Source organism: Topomyia yanbarensis, chromosome 2, assembly GCF_030247195.1.
Source record: "Topomyia yanbarensis strain Yona2022 chromosome 2, ASM3024719v1, whole genome shotgun sequence".
Taxonomy (NCBI): Eukaryota; Metazoa; Arthropoda; class Insecta; order Diptera; family Culicidae; genus Topomyia; species Topomyia yanbarensis.
The window spans coordinates 6858847-6883043 of NC_080671.1; the positions used below are offsets into that span (position 1 = coordinate 6858847).

At 39.0% G+C, this 24197-nt stretch overlaps 1 protein-coding gene across 1 annotated transcript in view; it reads left to right on the forward strand.

Moving 5' to 3' along the window:
* Positions 1–2418: 2418 nt before the first annotated feature.
* LOC131682459 (SUN domain-containing ossification factor) overlaps positions 2419–24197 on the forward strand; it is a 74457-nt gene continuing 52678 nt past the window's right edge. The window contains exons 1-2 of the mRNA XM_058963934.1: positions 2419–2844; positions 3006–3449. Of these exons, the coding sequence (XP_058819917.1) occupies positions 2786–2844; positions 3006–3449 (503 nt within the window). The 5' untranslated portion in view covers positions 2419–2785. The remainder of the gene's footprint in view (positions 2845–3005; positions 3450–24197) is intronic.

The following is a 24197-nucleotide window of genomic DNA, read 5'->3' on the forward strand; positions in this document are numbered from 1 at the left end:
TAAGCACTATTTAGACTCTCGGTGAAAATGAACGTGAACATGTGTTGAATACCTTCCATTGTTCACGGTGGACGACGTCGTGAACAGTTTCATCAGCGAACAACGATTTCACGCTCACCTGGCAGTTTACAGTTTGTCAGAATGCAATCTAGTATTCGAAGGCGAACGTTCACCGTGAACAGCGATGACATTTATATTCACCACTCCGCATCAATTCCGCCCCGAGGGGCAGTTCACTCCCCATTCAAAGTGAATTGAAAATACCCAATTAAAAAAATACACGAGAAATGCTTCAATACACTTTAATACATTTAATGCGCCGAGAATACACAATAATGCACTAAAAATACGTTACTTCTGGAAGAATTTTTCAATACGTCGAAAATACGCTAATCCACAAAAATACGTTAGTACCGGAAATATTTTTCAATGCGTCGATAACAATCCAATTCGTCAAGTAATTCACTGTTGATACAAGCTAGATTGTTTACTTTTCTTGGAGTTGGGACTCCCAGCAAACGGACTCAGAATCGGTGAATCATTAGAATGACAAGTAGGCATAAATCAATCAGAATTCTTGTTAGTTTGATTCATCCCATAATCTTTAAAGAAAATAAACATCCCGTACATTTGAAAATACTCCCAGTGGACGTGAACATAGGTAAATCCGAAACTTCCTACCAGCATCAGTAGGAAATTTTTGATTAAGAATTCCCTCGCTTTATCGACATAAACAATGGTTTAATGTTTACCCTAAATAGTGAAGCTCTAAAATCTTGCAAGTTCGAAGTTTACATTGCGATGGATCATTTTGTTTAGATATATAGGTTGCATTTTAAATCAACACACGTTGGGGGAATAGAATCGAAACCAACGCTCGATGGATTGAGTATGCAAAACACAAAATTGTACGCAGCTTACCTGGGTTCGATTCCCAACCCCGTACATAGGGTTAGAGATTTTTCCACAAGAGATTACTATAACCAGAAAAGAGGCGAATATCCCTAAGGTTAAAACCTCTATAATCATCAATATAATAAAAAAAATAATGCAAAAAACAAGAATCCGAATTACGAGTCGCTTCCGATCAACTTGCAGGAATGAGTTCAGCCATAACTCTAAGTCCAGTTGGAATTCCGGCTGGATTCTGTCAGAATTCAGGCTCTAGTGACATAACTGAGTCTAGTACAACCAGTAGGAATTTCGGCTGATTTTACTGAGGAGCATCTCAATTTTACTGAGAAGCATCTCAATTTTTGAAATAAATTTAGATACTACTGCAGTGATTAAATATAATACCGCGTTGCTCAAAAATTACCATTGGGTAAGCCTAATAAGAATTCAGCAAGCCTAATTAGTTTTCACCAAACTAAAGATAAAGGTTACTTCAATTACATGTTCATCAGCCTTGGTTCAACAATAGCAGCATATCTGGTAAATATCCCTGCTTCCTGCTTCTCACCAGTAGAAGCAAACTGAAGAAGTCACTAATTCTCTAAATAATAAAATTTGGCATAATGCTTAATTGTTCGTTAATCCTGAAAAATCACTAGTAATTCCATTTGTACTAATTTTATTGTTTGCGTTTATGAAATTATTCTACTTGCATTCTACAATAACATTTAAACGTCAAAATTCAGTAACATTCGGTTTCAATTGATTATTCAACAAAAATACAATGCGTGCATACAATTGTACGTTTTAGTACACTAATCCATAAGAATTATGAACTAATTCACCAATACGCATAAAACATCGCATTTCGTGAACAATACACAAATACGTTTTTAATGTGCTAATACGTAAGAATTATGAAAGAAATAATCAATACTCATCAATACACAAAATACATGTCATTTCGTGAAAAATACTCAAATACGTTTCTCAATACGTTAGCCTGAATCGGAAATACTAGAGTGAGTCGCCCCTCGTTCCGCCCATCGTCGCGTTTATACTCCCGGTGAACAAGTGAATTATCCACTGCGAACAAATTTCACCGTGGAATATTTAAAATGATCGGGGAATATGAATATTATTGCATTGATTCAATTATATCGAATAATTGTGCATGGATTCGCTAAGTATATTAATGTACTATCGTTTAGTTCCAGTTTCATCAATTTCTATGCACTAATATGTGAGATATTGGAAAAAACAATTTGGTGCGCATCGAGTTCACGTTCATTTTCACCGAGGGTGTAAATAGGCCTTTAGTCGGTTGATTTATCGATCGACTGGGATATTTCACAATTACTGGCAAACTTTCTGTTTGGCATGTTCTGCGTTATAAAAATTAATCTTCAGCGTTATAAAATGAATATCTGCAAAAATCCCGGGAATGCGTAAAATTTCGAAAAGAACATTTTACTCGGGATCCTCCTATGAATCCATAGTACACGTCAGAAATACTCACGGCTCATTTTCGCAGAAGCGTCAAATGTTCTTGTAATTATTTTCATTCATCCTTTTCACTCGTGCTGCGAGATAATCGAGAAAATTAATTAAATAAATAGCATCACAGCGAAGAATAGTGTCCCAAGGTAGATGCTATCGCATTTATTTTCGCAAAGCAACGCCAAATAAATGGGATTTATTTTCGGCAGTGTGCGTCGTGTGTTCTTTGGGCCAGCCGGCTGGTCGAGAGTAAAAATTGTGGCGTGAAATGATCGCGGATCGTGTTCAAACAGCTGCCGAAGAAAATTTGCCACCTTCGCAAATGTCTTTACGGGCAGTAGTGTACTGAAGAAAGAAAAAATCATAATCCATAGTTCGCAGCTCCAGTAGAATGAGACCAAACCTGTGTTACATGCACTGCACTTTGCTGATCGTGTCGCTAGTGTCCAGGTGAGGGTTTCGCGCTTTTAATTAAAAAACAAAGTACCCGTCCGCTCAAAGAAACGGAGGTGTGCTTTGTGTATCAGAATTCACAGCAAAGGGATTTCCCTATATGATTTTGCTAGTATACATTAGTAATCAAATAACTATAACTTTTCCATTCTTTTCAGTGGTTTGTTTGTCATCCTGGTAGCGTCGGAGGCATCAAAACCGTTGCACCAACAAACTGATAACCCACAGCAGGCAGAGTATACCTCGCATGTTCGTCAAGAACATGAACTCCCGCAAGAGGTGTCCAAAGCACGTAGCGAAAAATTACGCGATCCTGCGCATCAGTTTGATGAGATTGTTGATAGTGCACCCAAAAAAAGTAATCAAATTGTGAGTGAATATGATAAAATAGCGAATAAAAATTCTGTTGGCGGTAGTGAAAGTGGTGTGCCGGTGAAGAAAGTGAAAAAGAAGCATGGTCTGGGGAAAACTGCCCGCCATGCATTGTCTCGGAAAGAGGACATACTGGTGGAGAAACCAGCCAAATTGGATCAGTCCCCGGATCTGGCGGAAGTAATCTTTTTGGAAACTATTTCCAAAAATGCTGGCGTCACCAATAGTGGGTAAGTGCGGTCGAAATTGATAAAGAGTGCAATGCACGGTTGTTTTCTGTTTTACTCGAGCGGATTATTCTTATCTGTTAAGATAGACAAAACACATGACTAATCACCTTCCACATTTGCAACGTCATGGGGATTTCAACAAAAAAAAAATGGTCTTTTATTTCAATGGTTTTCTACGCGTTAGAATTTGTTGAAACCTATAACATTCACACTTACGCTTTTTGTTGGCAAGGGAGGTGATTTATATGCTGTTGTTTCTGTTCTGTGCTTGCACGCCAGCGTATACTTTGACGCTACTGTAATACTCAAGGGATACACATGATGACTAGCTCTGGCGATTTTGTTCGTAAATCTTACGGACTGTGTGCCTGAGCGTGGTGTACGGTTTTAACTCTCTACCGTAAGGTGTACGAAAAAGAAAACATCACAGTTGGTCAGCCTATACCTATAGCCAATGTTTGGGCAATTTCAAGTTTATGTAAACATTCAATGCATATATAATTATAGTTGTCTTGGAGCTAGTGACGACTAGAAGACACTTTTTTTCTTATACTGACAGCTATTTTGGGAAAGCTTTTTCTTTTCATACATTATACGATCTTCGTTTGAATATTAGCAGTCCAGAACGGTTTGTGTTGGAATGTTGTCCTGTGCATTAAATAGTTCCGGAAGAAAGCGATGTCCATCCATCTGATTTTGTTTTGCGGGTACAATTGTTCGACATGTTATTTTACGGGAGTTCGAAAATAGATAAGTAAACAAACATCACATTTTTGTGTAAACTTGTGTCTCCATCGTTTGTTTTAAAGCTTGTCAACTGGTATGACATGCACGATCTAGAAAAAAAAGCGTTGCATGACATACTAAGGTCAACATGGAAAAAAACCAAGTGTCATAATATTTGCGACGAATATCATGGAGGTTTTTGACGTTGGGTATTTGTTTACTGTAGCGCCATACTGAGTGTTCAGGCATTTGGGATTTTGATGATTTTGTCAATACGGTATTCCGGTATCCAAATTTTTATTGAACTGTCGACCATAGACAACCATAAATCATAAGGTACTTTTCCAGCCAGCCAGAGTCTTCGTCGAACCAAAGTTTGGTCCCTACGAGCCGATACACTCTAGACATGCTCCCAACCGGGAAAACTCCTATCAGTCGTTCGCTCCTTCAATTTATCTAATCTCTGGGGATGTGACAGTAGGATGCGTAGTCAACTAAGGAGAACAGAATGCGCCATCGAATGTGTTGATGATATGTTCGGTATGAGATGTTCTACAAGCTGACCCCATTAAGTTGATTAGTGCTACCAAAGAAGCCCGAGAATCGAGATATTTATTTCTTACTACCACTAGAAAAATGTACAATGCCTTACTGTCCATAGGAGTTTGCAAATGGTCAATAGGTAGGGGTGTTGCTCCCCATCACCCTTAATATAATACAAGCGGTTATCTGCGACCCCAACACTAAAGGAACTCAAAAACCAAGGTGCAGTGTGGATCCGTAGGCCACTCGTCTAAGTTTACTTCAATGCACCAAACGCGTAAACATCGTGCCAATACCGACTGACAACACGGACGAATCGGAACCGCTTTGGGCGCATTATCCACAGTGAAATACTCTTGGGCTCGGTATCCGGACTTTCATTACACCGGATACGGTCTAGCTTAATACGGAACTGATTTCAATTTGAGGGGCACCGAATTGATGGAATACTTAAGTAGTACAAATCTGCACATACTTAATGTAGGATATTGCCCAACATTTGTACGAGCTGGCAGAGAAAACGTGTTAGATGTAATTCTCTGCTCTGACGGTATTACGCATGAGGATCAACTAGCGACAGCGATTCGAGCCTTTCGTTAGGGAAGTACAGAATTATGATCTCACTCTTGAGCTCAGTATCCGGACTGTTGCTATACCGAAATCGGTCTAGCTTAATACGGAACTGATAGTCGTAGCGTGAATTATTTCCTGTCCAGTCAGGTGTATGGGCGTTTCGATAAACCACCCAGCCGATGGGACATCGGTACAAGATTAAAAACAGTTTTGGAGCAGTTCAAAACATCCTTCCTCGTGATGGGAGATTTTAATTTTTTAGCCGAGGTTATTGAGAAGTTCAATCATATTGAATGATGGAAACACCCACCTATAATCAAATGACCCTAGATTTATCCATCTAGGGCTTTAAGGCGGAGCATCCTCCCCAACCCCGAGAACAGCGATCATTTCCCGATTCATCTGTCACATAACCTCTCACTACCAATTACTATCTGTCTCCGTCGTTGGAGGTACGACCGCGCAGACTGGAATGCATTCAAAGACACAATTTTCGACGCACTAGAGTCAGATTCACCATACGCTATCGGAGATCGCTGCAAGACCCCAAGATGCCTGTAGAGAACATACATAGATAACCCACTGAGAGAGTAGAGAACGACAAGCTTTCATAATGCTAGAACGCGTCCAGGAAAATCTTCAATGAAGCAAAAGAGAAAAACTGGAACGCGTTTCTCAAGGGCATCTCATCTGAATCAACTTTATCCGAGCTGAGGGAGAGAGTGAATGCCCCCAGGGACAAGTGAAGGCAAGCGGATTTATCACTCGTGGTCAACGGGAACACTATGGATTCTAAGGTTTAACGCACGATTAATCGAGAGAAAGTTTTCCGTAGACCAGCTAGCGAGTTACTGGAAACTTGGGCAGCTTTATAAAAGGCTATCTCCACGCCAGTACTTTCCGTGTGGAAATCGACGTCAGAAACCCGGAATCTTCGCCAAAGTAAACGAGATTCCCCAATAATCTTTGCTAGCTGTTTCAGTCTTTTTGGTCAGCATGAACTTGTCCTGGACCATCCACTCCCAGAGTGTCCATGTTTCTGTTTACGAGGACGGAATTATTCTCGTAGTGGTAGGGAGTGAAAATAAAACTGCACCAACGCCGGTGGTCGATGGGCCGAAAGGCCGCCGTCAGGTACTCCATGGCATATTGTTGCAATTCACCGCACGTAGCCACTAGTCGACCAGTCAAACTAGGTGGGCCATTGATTACCTTTTGGCGGAAGCTGAAAGTTCTCTACATTATACTGGATCGCCGCCTTACATGCACAAAGAAGTCAGGATTCGTTTGATGCGATATCTGACTGAAAACAGCAGGATCGCCATCAACGTGGGAAGGGGTTCATATTCACAAAAAATTAGTACGGATTCGAAATCACAAGCCACAACAAGGACGGTTTCATGAGTCTATTGGCTTCCATGTACAACAATAGGATCCATCTGGCTTTCAATCTCCTTCGAAGTATCCCAGCGGATGCAGCATGCGTCGATGCACTCCAAAATTTCCGGAGAGATCTTCGCCTCACTACAGACCACCCAAAACCTAGTTTGGGAGTGCACCGGTACAGAACTTCCTCATCTATCACATCTCCATCAGACCTGGGACCACCACTGGCAAGCCAGTAAGCCATGCATAATGCATAAGACCCTTCCCAGAGAAGTTCTACATGTTAATAAATGATTGGTTTACAAGTTACGCCTGGATCTTGAAAGAGGCACCCAAGTTGATTGACCGACTTGGAATGGGAGCTAGGGGGATAGCAGCAGGCTGCATCTTCCGCCTTTTGTCGATATTTTTGGTTTTCACAGCGGAAGCTGCAGCGATACCCCTAGTGATACCTCGATTGTCGCACTTTCCGACTCCGAGTACAGCTTACTACCCGTATATACAGACTTTTGAAAATCATTGTGACTAACTGACTATAATTTGCTGCGTTTCTGGTCAGTGCGGAATCAGTGGAGACGAAAAGACGGATGAATTGGCAGCGCGCGGTGGAACATAAAGAAGGAACGGAGTCAAATTGCATCACTTTTAAATAGCTTTTTCCCGTTAGATATTTTCTATTGCAATTTTGGGAATTATTTCAATGTGTTTTGTTTACATTGTGTAAGTTTCCCTAGCTATTCAGCAAGCGATGGGAAAATGGAGCGTAAGAACATCAGCGGTGCATGCAAATGTTGCGCAGGTACCTGGAAAATCCGGATCTCTCTTACCGTACCATAAGCAAGGAGCATGGAATGGGCTAATCTTGGGTATGGACCTGTACTACAAACGCTTGACCATCGATAGGAAGAAGAAAATTGTCCAAAAATGGTCCCCCATAGAGTGGAAGATCACAAGCATGTAGTTGAAGCTTTCAAGAGGAATCCCAATAGTTCAGTGAAAGACGTTTCTGCAAGATGCAACAGGTACAAAGTCCTAAATTCACTGAATCGCCTTGAATGGCAGTATACAGCTGAAAAAACCAAGTGCGCGGCAGCTTCACACAAATCTGTTGGCGAAAACGCACTGTCACATCACGGATGACGAAACTTATGCAAAAACAAATTTCGGTCAGCTTCTAGATAACAGATTACTGTTCTTCACTATTCGACATAAATTCGAAATCTCTGAGAAAGTTAGGAAGCACAAGTTTGCCAAAAATACGTAATTTAGCAGGCGAGTTGCTTATATGGAAAGCGGAGGATCTCGTTCGTTACAACAGGGGCGTTCAATGGTCAGGTCTGCTTACCCCCAAAAGCGTCTAGTTCGAAAGTTTCACGATGTCTCTACGCTTTCTTGGCCGGATTTAGTCTGATGCCATTACTCGAAAGATGTTTTGGAGTGGTACAAGGCTAAGAAGGTCAACTTCGTGTCAAACGATCCAAACGCACCGGAATTGCGACCAGTTGAGAAATATTGGGCTATCTAGAAGCAGGCACTCGTCCTAGGAAGGAGAGATTGAAATCAAAACTGAGGAAAAATTAATTCGCACACAAAAACATGTTGTTCAAAACGTTGTCCAAGACCTTTTAAGCATTGTTTAGAGGAAGGTACGTGTATTTGGATATGGCTATGAAATTGAATGAAACTAACATGGGGAATGTTTATCTTCAGGGAGTCAATTTCAGCGTTGAGTAGCTTTACTACAAATACTACATCGAGCAGAATACCGTGGAAAGTCTAGAGTATTCCGCGAGTCGTGTCGCGCAACTCTTTTCTATACCCGTTCAATCCGTAAGTTCCATGTAAGTTGGCGAGAACTCAAAGAAGCATTTTCAAGTAGTGGACGAACCAGTGAACAATATAATGCTTTCATGCCATGCGGATCCTTGAAACCCCGGCCGATTTTAGAAATGAAGCCGGGTTGCTTTCGAAATTGAAGCTGAGCGATGCTGATTGCGTTGTTGTCGCTGACGCAATCAACTCTAGTAAGCCTTTGCCCAGTGATTTGGTAGTCTTAACGTATCAGACTGAACAAGTGGTGGAAAGCTAGTGGAAAGTAAGGCAATATGAGCACCCTAAGCTTGAAGGCAAATATATCTGCAGCAAAACATACAAATAATCTCAAATTTCCCTCTATTGGTAGTATACAACATATTCTTCACATGCAGTTATTAAAGGCACTGAAAAAATTCAAAATCTTTCAAAAAATCGTTGTTTGTAATCATCGATTTTTTGGCTTGGTAGTAAAAACCTTGTGGGGCAATATGAGCAATCTTAAGGGGCAATATGATCATGTCGCAAAAGATTATGTTTTATCACAAAATTTTTTTTTTTCACTTATAATTAATAAGAATCATATTTTCCATTTATTTAGTGACGTACAGTTGCCCTGAAATTCTTCTTATAGTTTTTTAACAGCATTTTCGGAACTATTAGATTCAAATTTCCATTTTGTTTAAATAATATCTTTGCGAGTAACTTTCTCGAGCAAATACTATTATTTATCGTTCGTAGTGGCTTCAGATATAAACCGTTTACATACGGATAACTTTTCAGAATTTAATGCATAAACTCATATGAGATTTGCGTGGTGCTCATTTTGCCCCATGCTGTAGAGCCATGCTTGCAGATTTTTTGTGGAAACTACAAAGTCATAATTTAACAAGACTTTGTTTGAAATAGTTAGAAAGACGTTAAATATTTCGGAGATATATGCATTTTTCAATTACCGCATACATACGTCATGCGAATGCTTATTTCATATAGCTTGAATCTTATAACATTTTCAGTTCTTTGACATCCTGTCAGATTTTTGTATTTTTTGTGATTTATGATTTGTTTTATGTCGCAATAGAAGTATTACATCATCTAATGGTGATTTCCGGAGCATTTGTGCAAACAAAAAAATCGAAAATTGTTCATAGATTCTTGGAAAACGGGGGTGCTCAACTCGCCCCACATGGCGATATTACCTCACTTTCCCCTATAACTTTGCATTTGGCAATGCTAATAATTAGCCATTTTCTACCACACCAGCTAACAAATGTATCCAGAAGCTCTTGGAAACGGATGCAATCGTCGACTACGAGGTACAATTGCAAATCATCGGCGTAAACCACTCAGCAACCCACATCAAGCAGCAAAACAGTATCGTTGAAGAATAATACAAATAGTACGGGACCCATGTTGCTGCCTTGACGGACTCCAGATTTGTTCGTGAATTTAGAGGAAACACAAGAACCAAGTATGAAAACGGTCGGTTGAATGGGTGAATTTTGGCGAATATTTTCTTATGATGCAATTTGTTTCCGTACACCCTTTACTTTACTTACTTTGCAGATATAGTCTTCCGATTTCGGACTAAAAATAAAAGAACATATCGCGACCTACTGGATGATCCAATTCGGTTATTCCCAGAATGTTAAAGGGGAACAGGCACACTGGATTGTCCGCCCCAGAACTAGTTACCTAAAAATCACCTACGAACAATCACTCGGGTCGATTCACCATTGTGGCTAATATACCAAATCAGGCTGAATGTAGAACACCTTTTGCTTAGCTGCCCGGAATACACCAATTTTTGCAGCCTTCATCGGCTCCCACTCTCTATCCGGGAAAACCAAGTGTACAATCGAGTGCGTGAGAATACACTTATCTACCTAGGATACTTACACGGACATTATCACGAACACAGAAGGCACTGAACACGTCTGGCAGGTGAACTGATTTGTGTAATTCCACAGGCCTTCCGCCTCATTCCGCTCGGGTGCAAAGAAGGTTATCCGGGACTTTCAAGCACCACCCAACCACTACAAGTTGAAGCAACTAACCATCATAGCTGCGCACAGAAGAGCTGCTTTTTGTGTATCAAATGGGGGTGGTCCAGTGGCGGCACTAAGGGGGGGGGGGGGGGGCGAAGGTGGCAATCGCCCCGAGCGGCAAAATCAGGAGGCGGCATTTTCTACTAAACAAATTTCTATTTAATTTTTTAGTAATTCTTCAAGTTTCATTAATCACGATAAAAATCAAGTGCGGGTGAAGCGCTTGAGTTTGTCATATTTTGGCGCCTGTTTACTATTTAAAGGGGGATAGGACGAAAGAAGCGATCGACCAAAATTATATACATATTGCTCAGTCTCAAAAGATTCAACTGAGATGAGTTTCCGAACGCATTTGAAGTAGTGGGACTAATTTACTGCAGACTAATTTACTGGGATTAAACCAGGGAACTCTATCATATACGGAGTGTTGGGTTCATGGTTAAGAATTTCTCGAGCGGTGATAGAGAATCATATTAGGGGAAAAAACCGTTCTACACAGACTACCAAATCTCAACTGTTACAAAGTTATTGAACATTTTTTGTAAACAACTTGTTTGTTTTTAAATGTCTCGAAATCAAAAAGTATACTTTGTATTTTCAATCTTTTAATTCTATTAAGCAGGTGTTTCCGTTCCTGTTAAATATCGGGTGCGTTGGTCCAGTCGATGGGACAATTGGTCTAATAAGTGTTCTATAGAAGGTTAGTTTCGTACGGAAGGTTTTTTAGAGTGAGTGGATCCGGCGATTATCAAGGGGTAAACAAACCAGCATTTTTTACATTTCTTATAAAAGAAATGTATAGAATTCGCTCAAACTTTCAAGATTTTTTCCGAGGCCCGGAGGGCCGAGTCTTATATACCAATCGACTCAGCTCGACGATTTGGGACAATGTCTGTGTGTGTGTGTGTGTGTGTATGTAACGGACAAATTCTCATTCGTGTTTCTCAGCAATGGCTGAACCGATCTTATCCAAACCAATTTTAAATGAAAGAACTAAAAAACAGTATGAACGCTATTAATTTGTTTTTGATTCTGATGTTTAGTTTCCAAGATATGAATGTTTGAATGCGTAAAAATGGCGTTTTTGCAGTTTTTTTAAATTATCTGCCGAAATTGACAATATAGATTAACAATTTATATGTTTTTAGACAGCTTTAACGAATACCTTTCGTACAAGCTATAAATTGTTGAAATCGGACTATTATCAAAAGAGATATTTAACATTAAATGCGGACGAAAGATTTTTATCATTTCCCATTGCCAGAAATATGACCAAAATCATGTAATCTATTATTAACGCCAAAACGGCTTATTTTAGGTCAATAGTATCTTCGGTGAATTTAATGGAGGCAATATGCCCTTTCTTTTGGTATTGTGCTTTTGCTGATTAATCCCCCTATGAGTGAGATATTTTCACAAATTTTTTTGGAAGTGATTTTATCGAAATGATGTCTTCAGCAAATTTGTAGCTCTTACTTTTGCGAATAACTTTACTGAAGACTTCAAATATCTATTTTGAATACTTTAAAAGTTATGGCTTGTTGTTTGTTGATTACTCTTTTTCGCCTATTTATTGTTCAATATAGTAATAATCCATTGAAATAAGCCAAACATTATTTCGATAAAACGAATTTTGTATTTCATTTTACTATCTACAACCGCTAGAAATAATCACCGAACACTTCCAAGTTGTCTGGAATGAACTTGATAACTTATCAGTACAAAAATGTTCATTTGCGTGAACCTTCTGACTGCAATTTTTCTAACTTATAACCATCGGATCGATCTGAAACATATCGGAAAATGAAAGCGAAGTAAATAACTCCAAGCAACGGCGTAGCCAAGAGAAGGTTTTGGGGTTTAACACCATAAACCCCCCCCCCCCCCCCCCACCTTACAACACCCAAAAAAAATATTGGATTGAAGTTGAAAATTTATTGATGCAGACTGATTTAATTCAATATTACAATAACAATTATCTGATCCGTAGATTGATAACCTGTTGTTGTAAACATCATGAGGACTTTTGATAAATTGTCGGAATGGGGTCCTGATATGTAACTGATCTCTTGGTCTTGATTTCACAGTTGTCTAATAGCATCAATATCGAATTCCTGCCTGAAAACATTCCAATAGAAAATTCCAGAGTTCTGTAATCAATCATAATCCTCAGATTTATTTTCAAATTGATCTCGTTTTTGTAGAGATGTACTGTAATTATTTATTATTTATTATTATTTAATAGGAAGCGAAGTTAAAATTGATTTAATGTCTATGAAACATAGAACTGCTCACCAAAAAATGCATAAATTTCAACATTTGCTAAAAATGTTTTTGCCTTTCTCATTCACTCTAAAATTCATCGATCTAATCCCGACCGGGAGGGCCGAGTGTCATATGCTAATCGACTCAGTTCGTCGAGATCGGAAAATGTCTGTGTGTGTATGTATGTGTGTATGTGGAAAAAAATGTGACCTCTGTTAATCAGAGATGGCTGGATCGATTTGCACAAAGTTAGTCTCAAATGAAAGGTACAATCTTCCCATCGGCTGCTATTGAACTTTTTATTGATTGGACTTCCGGTTCCGGAGTTACGAGTTGAAGAGTGCAATCACACAGCAAATTCCCATATAAATTGAAATGAAAAATTTTCAAAATCAAATTTGTATTTTTGATGCCAAATGACATTATAATGCATGAAACATTGAGATTTGATGTAAACTCGAAAAAATAACGTTTGACAAAAATTGATATTTTTGGACTTTGGTACTTTTTTGCTCTGTTACTATTTTCTGAAAAATTTATTCTGCATAATTTTAAAACTTCAAAAATTACGTTTTCGGAATTATGCCGTTTAGACATTAAGATCGATTTTCACCAAACCCCCACCAATTGAAAAATTGGTATTGTAAAAAAACATAAGGGCGAAACTTCAATGCTGATAGGTGGGACCGAAAAAGTAAACAATCGCCAAAGGGACTATATACTATATATACAATCATTTTGTCAATTTCAATAGCAAACACAAATTTTAATTTAATAATTTCAAATACTTCATGAAGTTTTGGGTTTCGATCACTGAATCATGCAATCTAGGATGTAAAAATCACAATAGTTCTTAAATAGGAAATAAAACCAAGTCTGGAAATATGCACTGTCGATTTTCTTTGAATGGTGGGTTTTTTCAAGAAAAAGCGTTGATATCTTAATTCTCAGTCGCGTTGGAAATTTTAGTAAAGTATAAACTTCAAATCGATTCAAAAAAAATTCTACTTTTTTTGGCTCAGTACAATATGCAAAAAATCAGTTTTCCCACCACAATGCATTGATTGAGAAATTTAGATATTTTATTAACAGAGCATTAGCAATAATTCGTTTGTATGTCTATTTTACGGGCCATTTTTTCGCCTTCCCATTGATTTGGTTTGAGATTTCTAGCACTGATGTTGTCCTATGCTGATTTGAGTGATTCTCTGAGTCCTGCCACTATCCCATGTAGTATGTGTTATCAAAAACATCGCGAAGCATCACGTTCTAAATGTTCTCAAACGATATAATATCCGAAGAGAGTGATAAGAGTTATAAGAAATGTCTCATCACACTGTTGGGTGGATTAAAAGCGTTTTTGTTTACTGATTGCTAGACGGAAGGGTACCCGAGAGCTTAACAATTATAAGACCATTGGGAAGGGCGGAATTCCTGGTGAACTTCTAAAAGTCTAAAAAGATACTTAGATACCTGCTGTGAGAAGCAATCCACTCCAAAACCGGGATAATCTGCGTGGAAGAAAACATGCCCTCGGATTGGTTGAATGGCCTCATATGTCCTATCTTCAAGAAGGGTTACAAACTCGAACATAATATCTTACGAGGCATAACTGTTGAGGAGACTGCGCCTGTTGGCTGAATGCTTTGTTGGCGAATATCAAAGCAGGCTTCGAGAAGGACGATCAATGACGGTCCAAATGTTTACCCAGCGACAAATTCTGGATATATTCCGGGAATATAACTTGCAGACTCACCGTCTGTTTGTGAATTTCAAGGCGGCATGCGAATCAGTAAAACGAAATGCACTGTGACAGATAATGATTGGGCGAGTTTTCCCACCAAAACTGTTTAAGCTGATTCGTATGACGCTGGGTGGAATAAAACCAAGCGATACGAAGATCTGATGTGCAAAAGGACGGAACCATCATCACAAGATCTCACATACTTCTTGGCTTCGCGATCGACATCGACATCATTGGCGTTGATCGCAGAGCAGTAGAGGAGGCATTGTTGTCTTTTAAAAGGGAAGCTGCAAGAATCGAACTGACTTTAAACTCTGACAAGACAAAGTTCATGATACTCTCTGTTGCTCTGTACGGCCATAAGGCATGGATGTTGAAGGAAGCAGACTATCGAGTGCTCGGTTTGTTTGAGAGAATAATTCTGCGTTCAACACTCGGCAGCACAGTACCAAATCGATAATGGCACAGTCGCATGAACCCCCGGTACCAAGTATACAACCGACACCCTACAGTGAGCTGAGCTTGTAATGCGGAATGACGAAAGAGAAACCAGCTAAAGTTATGATCAGCAGAGAACCAGGAAGAGGTTGTCGACTTCAGGGCAATCGCTGGCGGTGTATTGAGGAAGATGCGCGTGCGGTGGGCGTCTGTGGAAGCTTGCAATCGCCGATCCAAGATCAAGTAACCTGGAACTCTAAAATACATTCAATTATCTTTCGGATTATCCGGATTGTTCGGTCACTAGGTTACTAAGATAATGATGACGATTTTTAGTTTGTTTACATAAATTTAAAATTATGACAGATACATCTTGGCCGCCCTTTCACCTGGGGTCGTTTGGGAGCATATATATAGAACCCAATTTGTGACAATTAATTACTTACAAAGCTGAGGCACGAGGTAGAAGCTGGCGATCACATGGAAGTATACTCCATTCGACGACCTTGGTATTACTACGAGGTTGCAAAATATAAAAAAGAATGCACTTTTCATGTGATCTAGTAAAGGTTGTAGGTTAGGTCAAATACAACACAAAGTCACATTTGATCAAATTACTATACCCTCAAAATCTTGATTTATAGCAAAAAAAACTATTTTAGTCTTTTTTCAACCTGCTTTAAATTTTTTGAGTATTCTGTAACGAGGAAGAAATGACCTTACCAACGGTATGCTACGTTATATTCTTTTGTTAAAAGAGTAATGCGGTATTTTCAATCACAATCGGTTGAAAAATGATAACGTTTCTAAATTAGAAACTTGCTTGCATGAACTTAAGCATAGTTTGCCGCACACTTGCTTTGCTGATCCGAGTGGCTGGTCTGACTGCAAACCACAGACCAATACCGATGCTGATATTTTCACTAATCTGGTTACTCGATATTCGAGTAGCCATATTCGGCCCACAGATCTTTTTATTTTGCACGCCCAAAAGACTTGTAAAACGCGTAGCATCCGCCGTCCCCGGGACAACCTGTCACGTCTTCCGAATGATCCGCGTTGAAATTAAATTTCTTTAGATATGGTTAATCGGGAAGACTAATATTGCACAATCTTTTCTTGACACAAATGAAACACACACAAAAATATGTTTTAATTTAGTTGTTGAAAAAATTGACGGGAACGAAAAAATATCCGTGACCGACGCGTAGGCCTACTGCGATTAGAATAATTTAAGCTGATGAGAATTAATGAATCGAAACTTAGTTTGGCTTAGCAGGCCAATGCCTGGTCGTTAGATGCAGAATTAAATCTCTAAATTTTTAATAAAATTGTTGAGTAATTTTCCTAATTTACATGTAAAAATCGTGAAATATTGGTTGTTTACAAATTTGTTGTTCCAATAAATAAAGGAACATGGCATAGCATACCTTTGGAAAGGTCCTTTCTTCTTCTTTGCAGAACACAGAAATTGAATATCGGTTAAAAAATGACTACGTAATAAATCTTTTAGCGGCGAAGGTTCCGAAAAATAAAATTTTTGGCTATAAATCATGATTGTTCATACATTATTTTAGGTTGCATTTTATGAAATCTACAACCTAAGTCACTTGAAAAGTACAAAATCACTGTGTTATTTGTGATACTCCAAAGGTATGAAGAAAGTAAACGTTGTGAGGATGAAAAGGTTATAAGGCCATTACAAATATTTTTTAAAAATTATGTCACCCCCCCCCCCCCCTTCAAAATCACTGAAAAAAATCAGGGGGCAAATAATTTTTTTTAAAATAACCAAAATTCAAAAAAATGTCACGTTTTATAGAACAACAATAGCTTCCATAGAGTTTTGCTTTTCGTAACTGAAAACTATTATCATGGGATGGTAGAAATTACCATCCCATGATAATTTTTATTTTGACCATTCTCGGGTAAATGTGAAGTTTAAATGAGATCATCGATCCAGTCCAACATCAAATGAAACGTTTGCTGGTCGCGGAAGGAAGGACCCATCTGTGTATTATCAAACATCTCATGGAAAGGGTAATACAGACCGACTTCTGAATCGATTCCATTTTAAACGCAACAGTCGATAGAGACATAATCGATCGTTGCATTCGAAAATAATTTCGATAAGGAAACAATCTGAATTCAAATCTGACTCCTGGAGATTTATATGTGATTCAATATTTAATATACATGAGCTTTACCGAAAGGTTTTTGACATTTAAAGATTTCATATGGGATCGTAGTATTCATACCGTATTTCCGCAGCCATATGTGCGATTCTTATTAACTTGATCAGATCAAAATCTGCTACCAAACCTTCCATTTAAGGCTAAGCTTGTGAAAATTGAATAAGCCGTTTTCCAAGAAGCCGAAGAGACATTAATTCTGAAATATTCCAAGAACCAGAAACATGCGAAATTTTCGAGATAGACGCTGGAATCAAAAGAACTTTGTCTGGCCATCAGCGATCAAGAATGTTCTAGCAAGGCTAAATATAGATCTTACAAATAATGGTATCATCGGCACTTACCGCAGGAAGAACCGGGAATCCATTATCGATGTCAATTTTTGTAGCCTTGGAGTAACCGGAAAGATGGACTGAAAAGTGTGCGAGGATATATCCACAGCGACCACCAAGCGATTTGGTACAGCATTGATAACAGAACTATGAACTACACATGAATATGAATATGTAGGAGATATATAAACGAGTGAAGATGGAAAACAGCGATTTTTCACAGGAACGTGTCCGTCGAAGAACTTGAATTTGAGGGTATCCTCTTCAACCTAAATGCGAACGAGTTCACGGCACTACTAACAAAGGCGTGTAATGCGACTATACCAAGGGATGGGAAACTGAGAAACGGTCGCCGGGTGCAATACGACGATTATCGATCTACGTATAAGTTGCCTCCGAGCTTGGAGAAGAAGTCGGAGATCACTTCGGTTTCTCATCTCGCTCAGTTCAGAAGCTAGAAATCGCTCCGCTGCAATAGCAGGGCAAGTAATCAAATTTACCAGCGCGACGCTTGGCAAAAATTGATTCCTTCTGCCTAGTGTGTGATACGTGAACAAACAATGCGTGACAATGCCAAGCAAAAGTATATCACGATGCGGGCAAACTATGTTGCTGTTGACTACACGAAATATCCGGTAATACCATCAATTCATGAAGGGGAGCAAATGTTGAAGGTGAACTTGAAGTTCAACGTAGCTTGCGGTACTTTATGCGGTGCAATTCTACCATTTACGTCATGCGGTACTGAATATGTTAAAAAATATTAGTCAAGCAGAATCATTCGCTTCCCAGAACAACATGAAACACGTCATCGAATGTAATGACATTTTATACAGTATCCCAACGTATATAAATGTTGACATGACCTGGCACCACGTACTAGTTCCTTCGCTATCAAACAAATCCTGTCAAAATACGGAGAGGTGAATAGTGTTAAGGAAGATAGTTGGAGGAACTTCTTCCCAAGACTCCGCAACGGAGTTCGTGTGGTGAGAATGCGTACGACAAAACCTATTCCCTCTTACTTGACTTTCACATGCAAATCACCTCATGGTGTTGAATATTCTCAACGAACACTAGTCACGCACCCAGGACAGATTCCTACCTGTCAATATTGTGATCATCCGCTACAACACGGGAAACCTTGCACAGAGACTGCTAAAGAAATTCCACCTGATACGACCAAAGCCGGTATACAATCATCGTATGTTAAACCACAACCAGTTGGTAAACCAACGACTGCAGACCGGACATTCACAAACACCAGCTCAACAACGATCGGCCCCAGTACCACTAAACCAACTGCCATTATCAACATCGAAGTAACAACGATTACAGCAAATGTTTCCAAACCAACAACCAACACCACCAATAAGGAATCTAATACCGATGAAGAAGAATTTACAATAGCGACCCGTAAGCACAAACAACAAATAAGAACATCCGATGATGAACAAGATGAATGCAATACCGATATTGACATGGACGTAAACGAAAACGCGAGAGAAGACGGACCAAATGACCCCCAAGGTGCCCTCTACGGCTCAGTTGTGCTAACGCATTGAGCCGTGTCAAATATATTTAAAATTAAAAAGAAGTCAGAAAGCTCAAGGGAAGCGAGCTGCAAGAACCGCTCTCAACAAAGCAGTCAAGCTGTACAAAAAAGCCTTGCCACAAAGCCAACGCGAATTTCCTTAGGAGAGACCTACAAAGTTGGCATAACAAAGATAAAAGGCTCAGCTGCACCACCTGAAAGGTGCCCGGAAAAGATGGAGGTCACCATCGAAAGGTTTTCCTCACAACATGAATCTATTTTCGCCGTACAGGGAGGAGGATGATCACAAAGATGAAGATCGATTTACCAACAAACAGCTTATCGAGATGGCGAAAGCCATAAAAGTGAAGCGATACATAAGAGCCCGGATATGTTCAAAACGATCCGATAATTGGAAGCGACAAAAGCTGATGTTGCTTCCGATGCCGGGACAACATGGAAATCTTCCAGCGTAGTCAATATATCCCTTGGTAATGTTAGAGAGAAGGAGTAATCCTGAACAAGCTAACGAAGTACGTGGACCGTGAGAACGGCATCTCATGTAATTCGGCTTCCTTATAGGCAAGTCTACAGTGAAATCCATCCAAACGGTTGTGGGGACTGTGGAGACAGCAGAGATAAGGATTTCGTTTTAGCGTGGTGGTTCCCTTAGGCGTGAAGAATGCTTCAATAGTACTAGCTGGGAAGCAATCACCCATTCGCTGTACAGCATGAGTAGCTCTGCAGGATATTATAGTGCTACTTTCAGTACCGAACACTGATCTACGAGACAGACAAGGGTGAATCACAACTACAACTGACGTTCCTCAACTCGACGCTGTGGAACGCAGTGTACGATGGAGTATTGAAGCTGAACCTTCCCAGAGATATAACGATTTTCGGCTTCACGGATGATGTGGTGTTCCAAGTAATCGGACAATTGCTAGAAAAGGAGACACTCGACACGGAGACGATTGCCCATCATAAAACAGAGTTGGTGATGACTAGCAGCCGAAAGACAGCGCGGTCGGAAAATATATCATTGACTTGAACTTTTAAAGTCACGACGATTATGTTAAGGGGAAGGCTGTGAGAGCAACCACAGCTTTGCTTGAGGCGCCAGTGTACTGGGCACCACGAACCAGCGGAAATCGCTGGACCGAGCATGTGAGCAGACTAGTTTCACCGTCAGGGACAAGATCGAGTGAAGCACCAGCGGTGGGTCGTCGAGTTTTCAACGAACTGGAAGCAGCGAACCATCCGGTATCGCTGAACCGTCCTCGCCAAGTACTGGTTGGCCCTTTGAGTAGGATTTATTGACTATGCGAGTAGATTGCGACAAAACTGGAAGCTAAATGACTCGCGCAACAGGCATCGGTATCGGGAGAACTTCCGACGAGGAATTGAGATGGCTCGCGAAAACAGGAACTAAATGGTTTACAGAAACGGGAGCCAAATGGCTAACGGAAGTTCATCACTGCGATTAGCCGGATATGTGTTCGGAGCTAAACCGCTCTAATGTATCATTTTGTCTTGAGACTGAATCAGCCTCCCCACGATATAACGCTTCGATGCAGTCTCGTGGAACAAAAGGAAGGATGAAAAGTGAGGACTGTTAGTAGTGGTTAGGCACAAAAGTGAGTCCCTTCTAGGGCCAATGCAGTTTTGAAGCTATTTAACCATACTATAAAACATACAGACATTTTCAGATATCGACGAACTGAACCTAGTGGTATATGACACTCGACACTCCGGGTGTAGCTTAAAAAGTCGAATTTCAGAGTGATTGCGCAGTCTTCCTTATATGAAAAAGGCAAAAAATGAACTGATGATTACTATACATTTCATAAATCCGTACGACTATTAAATGAATTTATCTGATGTGGCGACCTACTGCGCAACAAGATGGAGAAAAATGCAAAGATTTCGAAGATGTACACGGAACCGAGCCGAATTACTATCATGTACCAAACAAACAAATCTACAAGTCTTCAAGCACAAGCGATAAACCAAAGCTGATGTTTCCACTAGAGTTCGAAAAAATATAGTATGCACAGGATGTACGTTCGCCAGGCTACTGTATACGAAATACCCAATAGAAAAAAATATCAGAGAAAACCATATCTGATATGAATAATTCCATTGACGCACTTTTTACCTTTGGATTCATTCCAGAATGTTTTCCAAAAGTCCATAAGTGAAATGTTGCAATCCTGTTTCTGTACATTGTTATCAAGCAGGTTCACCTTTGACCGATTTTCATGCCTTGTGTGTACAGTTGGTCCATGTGCCTTAATACCTTAATGTACTCTTAAATGTTTACATTAAGTTCTAGAGAACTTTCAAGCTTTTATTGGGAATTTAGAAATTGCACTGTTCGGAAAATTATTTAAAACGAAAACTTTAGCATCTCTTTCCTATGTGAACTTTTGATTGATTCAGTAATGTTTGCATGAATTTTTATAGTAAAACAAATAGCTCAACCCTGCTATACGAAATCACCCTGCGGAAACGTCCACGATTGTTCAATCGAAAGAAAATGTAAAAAGAAAAAAAATCGTCTTTATTAAAATAAATATTTATTTTTTGTTTGCCCCCCCCCCCCCCCCCTTCAGAAAAAATTTGTACTTGGACATAATTTTTAAAAAAGATTTGTAATGGCCTAATTAAAAAATATACATTAACCCATACATGTCTCACTTTTCTCTGGTGCATATAGGACTCCAAAACATTTTTTCATCAAAACTGTGGGGATCAAGGAGCATGAGAAACCTGTTTTAATTAAGATAGGTTCTTCTTTCGCAGTGCTACAAGCTGCTTAAAATTAAAGGTAGTCGAAGACAGCCTAAATTGATAGAGTTTATCAATTTTCAATAATAATTCGAGTCATCATAAAGATATCAAAAATTTCTATTATTCCCCTAACATAAACTGTCCTTGGCAGCACTGCTCCAGCGGGATGTAGCCAGACAAATTGCAATTACTTCAGCTCTACGAATAATACTTATATATGCTAGCGCTCAAATGAAATTTTATATTCCCAATAATTAATGTTATAAGCTAGTCTTGCTTCAGCTATAACTTGATAAACGTTATTGTTTATAAACAAAATGGTTTTGTTGAGGGTTGAAGGTCAATTCCATACCAACTTTTGATTAGGGCTAATAAGATTTGTAAACAAACTTTTGTTTTGCTGATTTTTCTAAATTTATTAAAATTTCACCGCAGAAAATATTTGTAATTGATTCTACTAAGGGTAAAGATATTGATTCATATGTATCTTTCATGAAATTCAACTCGGCAGCGGAATAATGAGCGAAGCAAGTTTGTTTACAAAAATCTCATTAGCCATTTTGAAGAATTAATATTGAATTATGTTTCTCTGAACGTTCAGCTAGAGAATTAAAAAAAAAGGTTGATCGCCAATGTCACACAAGAATAATATTTTGAAATGAATTGTCCAATTCTTTGATCAGTTTTTTTTTAAATATGTAATATTTTATTATACCAGTAGTTATGAACCAAATGGAGAATGGCCTCTCTTTGCTCAAACAAAAAAATTTTAGGTTCCAATTATTGCCATAAATGAAGGACACGAGCGGGGAGCGAACATGTGAAAGGAGTCGTAGCCACACCTTTTGCGAGGAAATGTATGAGCAACACTGCCAGGACAAAATATTGACAATAAAATGTGAAAAAGTTCATTTTTGTGTAGACCCTGTAGGAAATTATTGAATTCTTTTGAAAATTCTTTGTAAGAGGGGCGGCAAATTTATTTTTTTGCCCCGAGCGCCAAAACACCTCGCGCCGCCACTGGGGTGGTCATTTAATCGACGTTGTTTTCTAAACCTGGTTTATAACAAATGGCACAAAATATCCTTAAAAAAACTTGTTTACTTATGAAAATCGGTTGAAAAATGGCGGAGCTGTTCAATGTTGAAAAATGATACATCCAGCTGGCAATATACAATACAGGGTATTACAACATCCTTATCCGTATTAATTTGGTCGTTGGTTTTTTGTTTGTACAAAATACGATTCTCGAATAATGCTTTTTTGAAAGCAGTGCGTGTAAAAACACATTCACCCTATTACAAAAATGCCATTGAGTCAAAATTTTCGGAATGTTAGTGAAAAACATGGAGTTTCATAAACCAAACACAAATGCAACATTTTGTTTAAATCGAAAATTGTCGAGTTTTATGGTCTACTGCTTTCTTGTGGAACTCCTCGGGTAAATACCTCAGTTTACGGGATCGCGGAATTTAGCCCTTCATACACATTGAAGATATCATCCAAGCAAGAAAACTTGATCTGAAATGTCAGTCTATTTCAATCGGTTGTGCTTTGCTACACTGCCCATCATCGCATATTTATCCCGTTTTCTATAGAATTTCCTATCTTTCTGGGGCTGATTTGCGATCATAGTCAGTACAGTAGGTGGTAGACCGCAATCATCATCATCATCATCATCATCATCATCATCATACCTGACATTTAGGAAGACATTTAGACCATCGGTGATCTCATCTAAATATTGAATTTATCATAAACTTGATTGTGGCCTTGATTTAATTTTCACGCAACTACACTACCATTTTACGCATAGTTATTCCATGTTCTATGATATATCTTATCTTTACATGAGCTGTTTATATGTATGTATTCCACCCGAGCTATTCAAAAATCAACCAACATAAACAACATTGACATTGGATATAATTAGAATGTCTTGGCACGGGCCGCGTTGATATTGTATATTGCAATGAATGAATCGCGCTTGAAACACGCTTTCCCCCTTTGTACTCGGGAGCCTCAGAGCAATGTGATTATACAATTAGTGTTCGTCTTTAAAATGCCAACGCCGGCGTTTGGTTTTCAGTATTTATGTGCAACGCTAATGATGCAGAAAAGAAAACAACAGCTTTTAGGCTGGTTCATCATGTACACATCTTAATTAGATATTAGAAGTCTAGCAAAGCAAGCACCACCGAACTTCCATTAAAAAAAACAAAATTCTGCCGAACGACGTCGAAAAAAATGTGAATTAGCAATGCAACGCAAACTAAAAAAAATAATTGAATAAAAGTTAGGCCCGTTGGTTTATATACAACTAACTGATAAAGATAATCATAATAAAATTAGGAAAATCAGT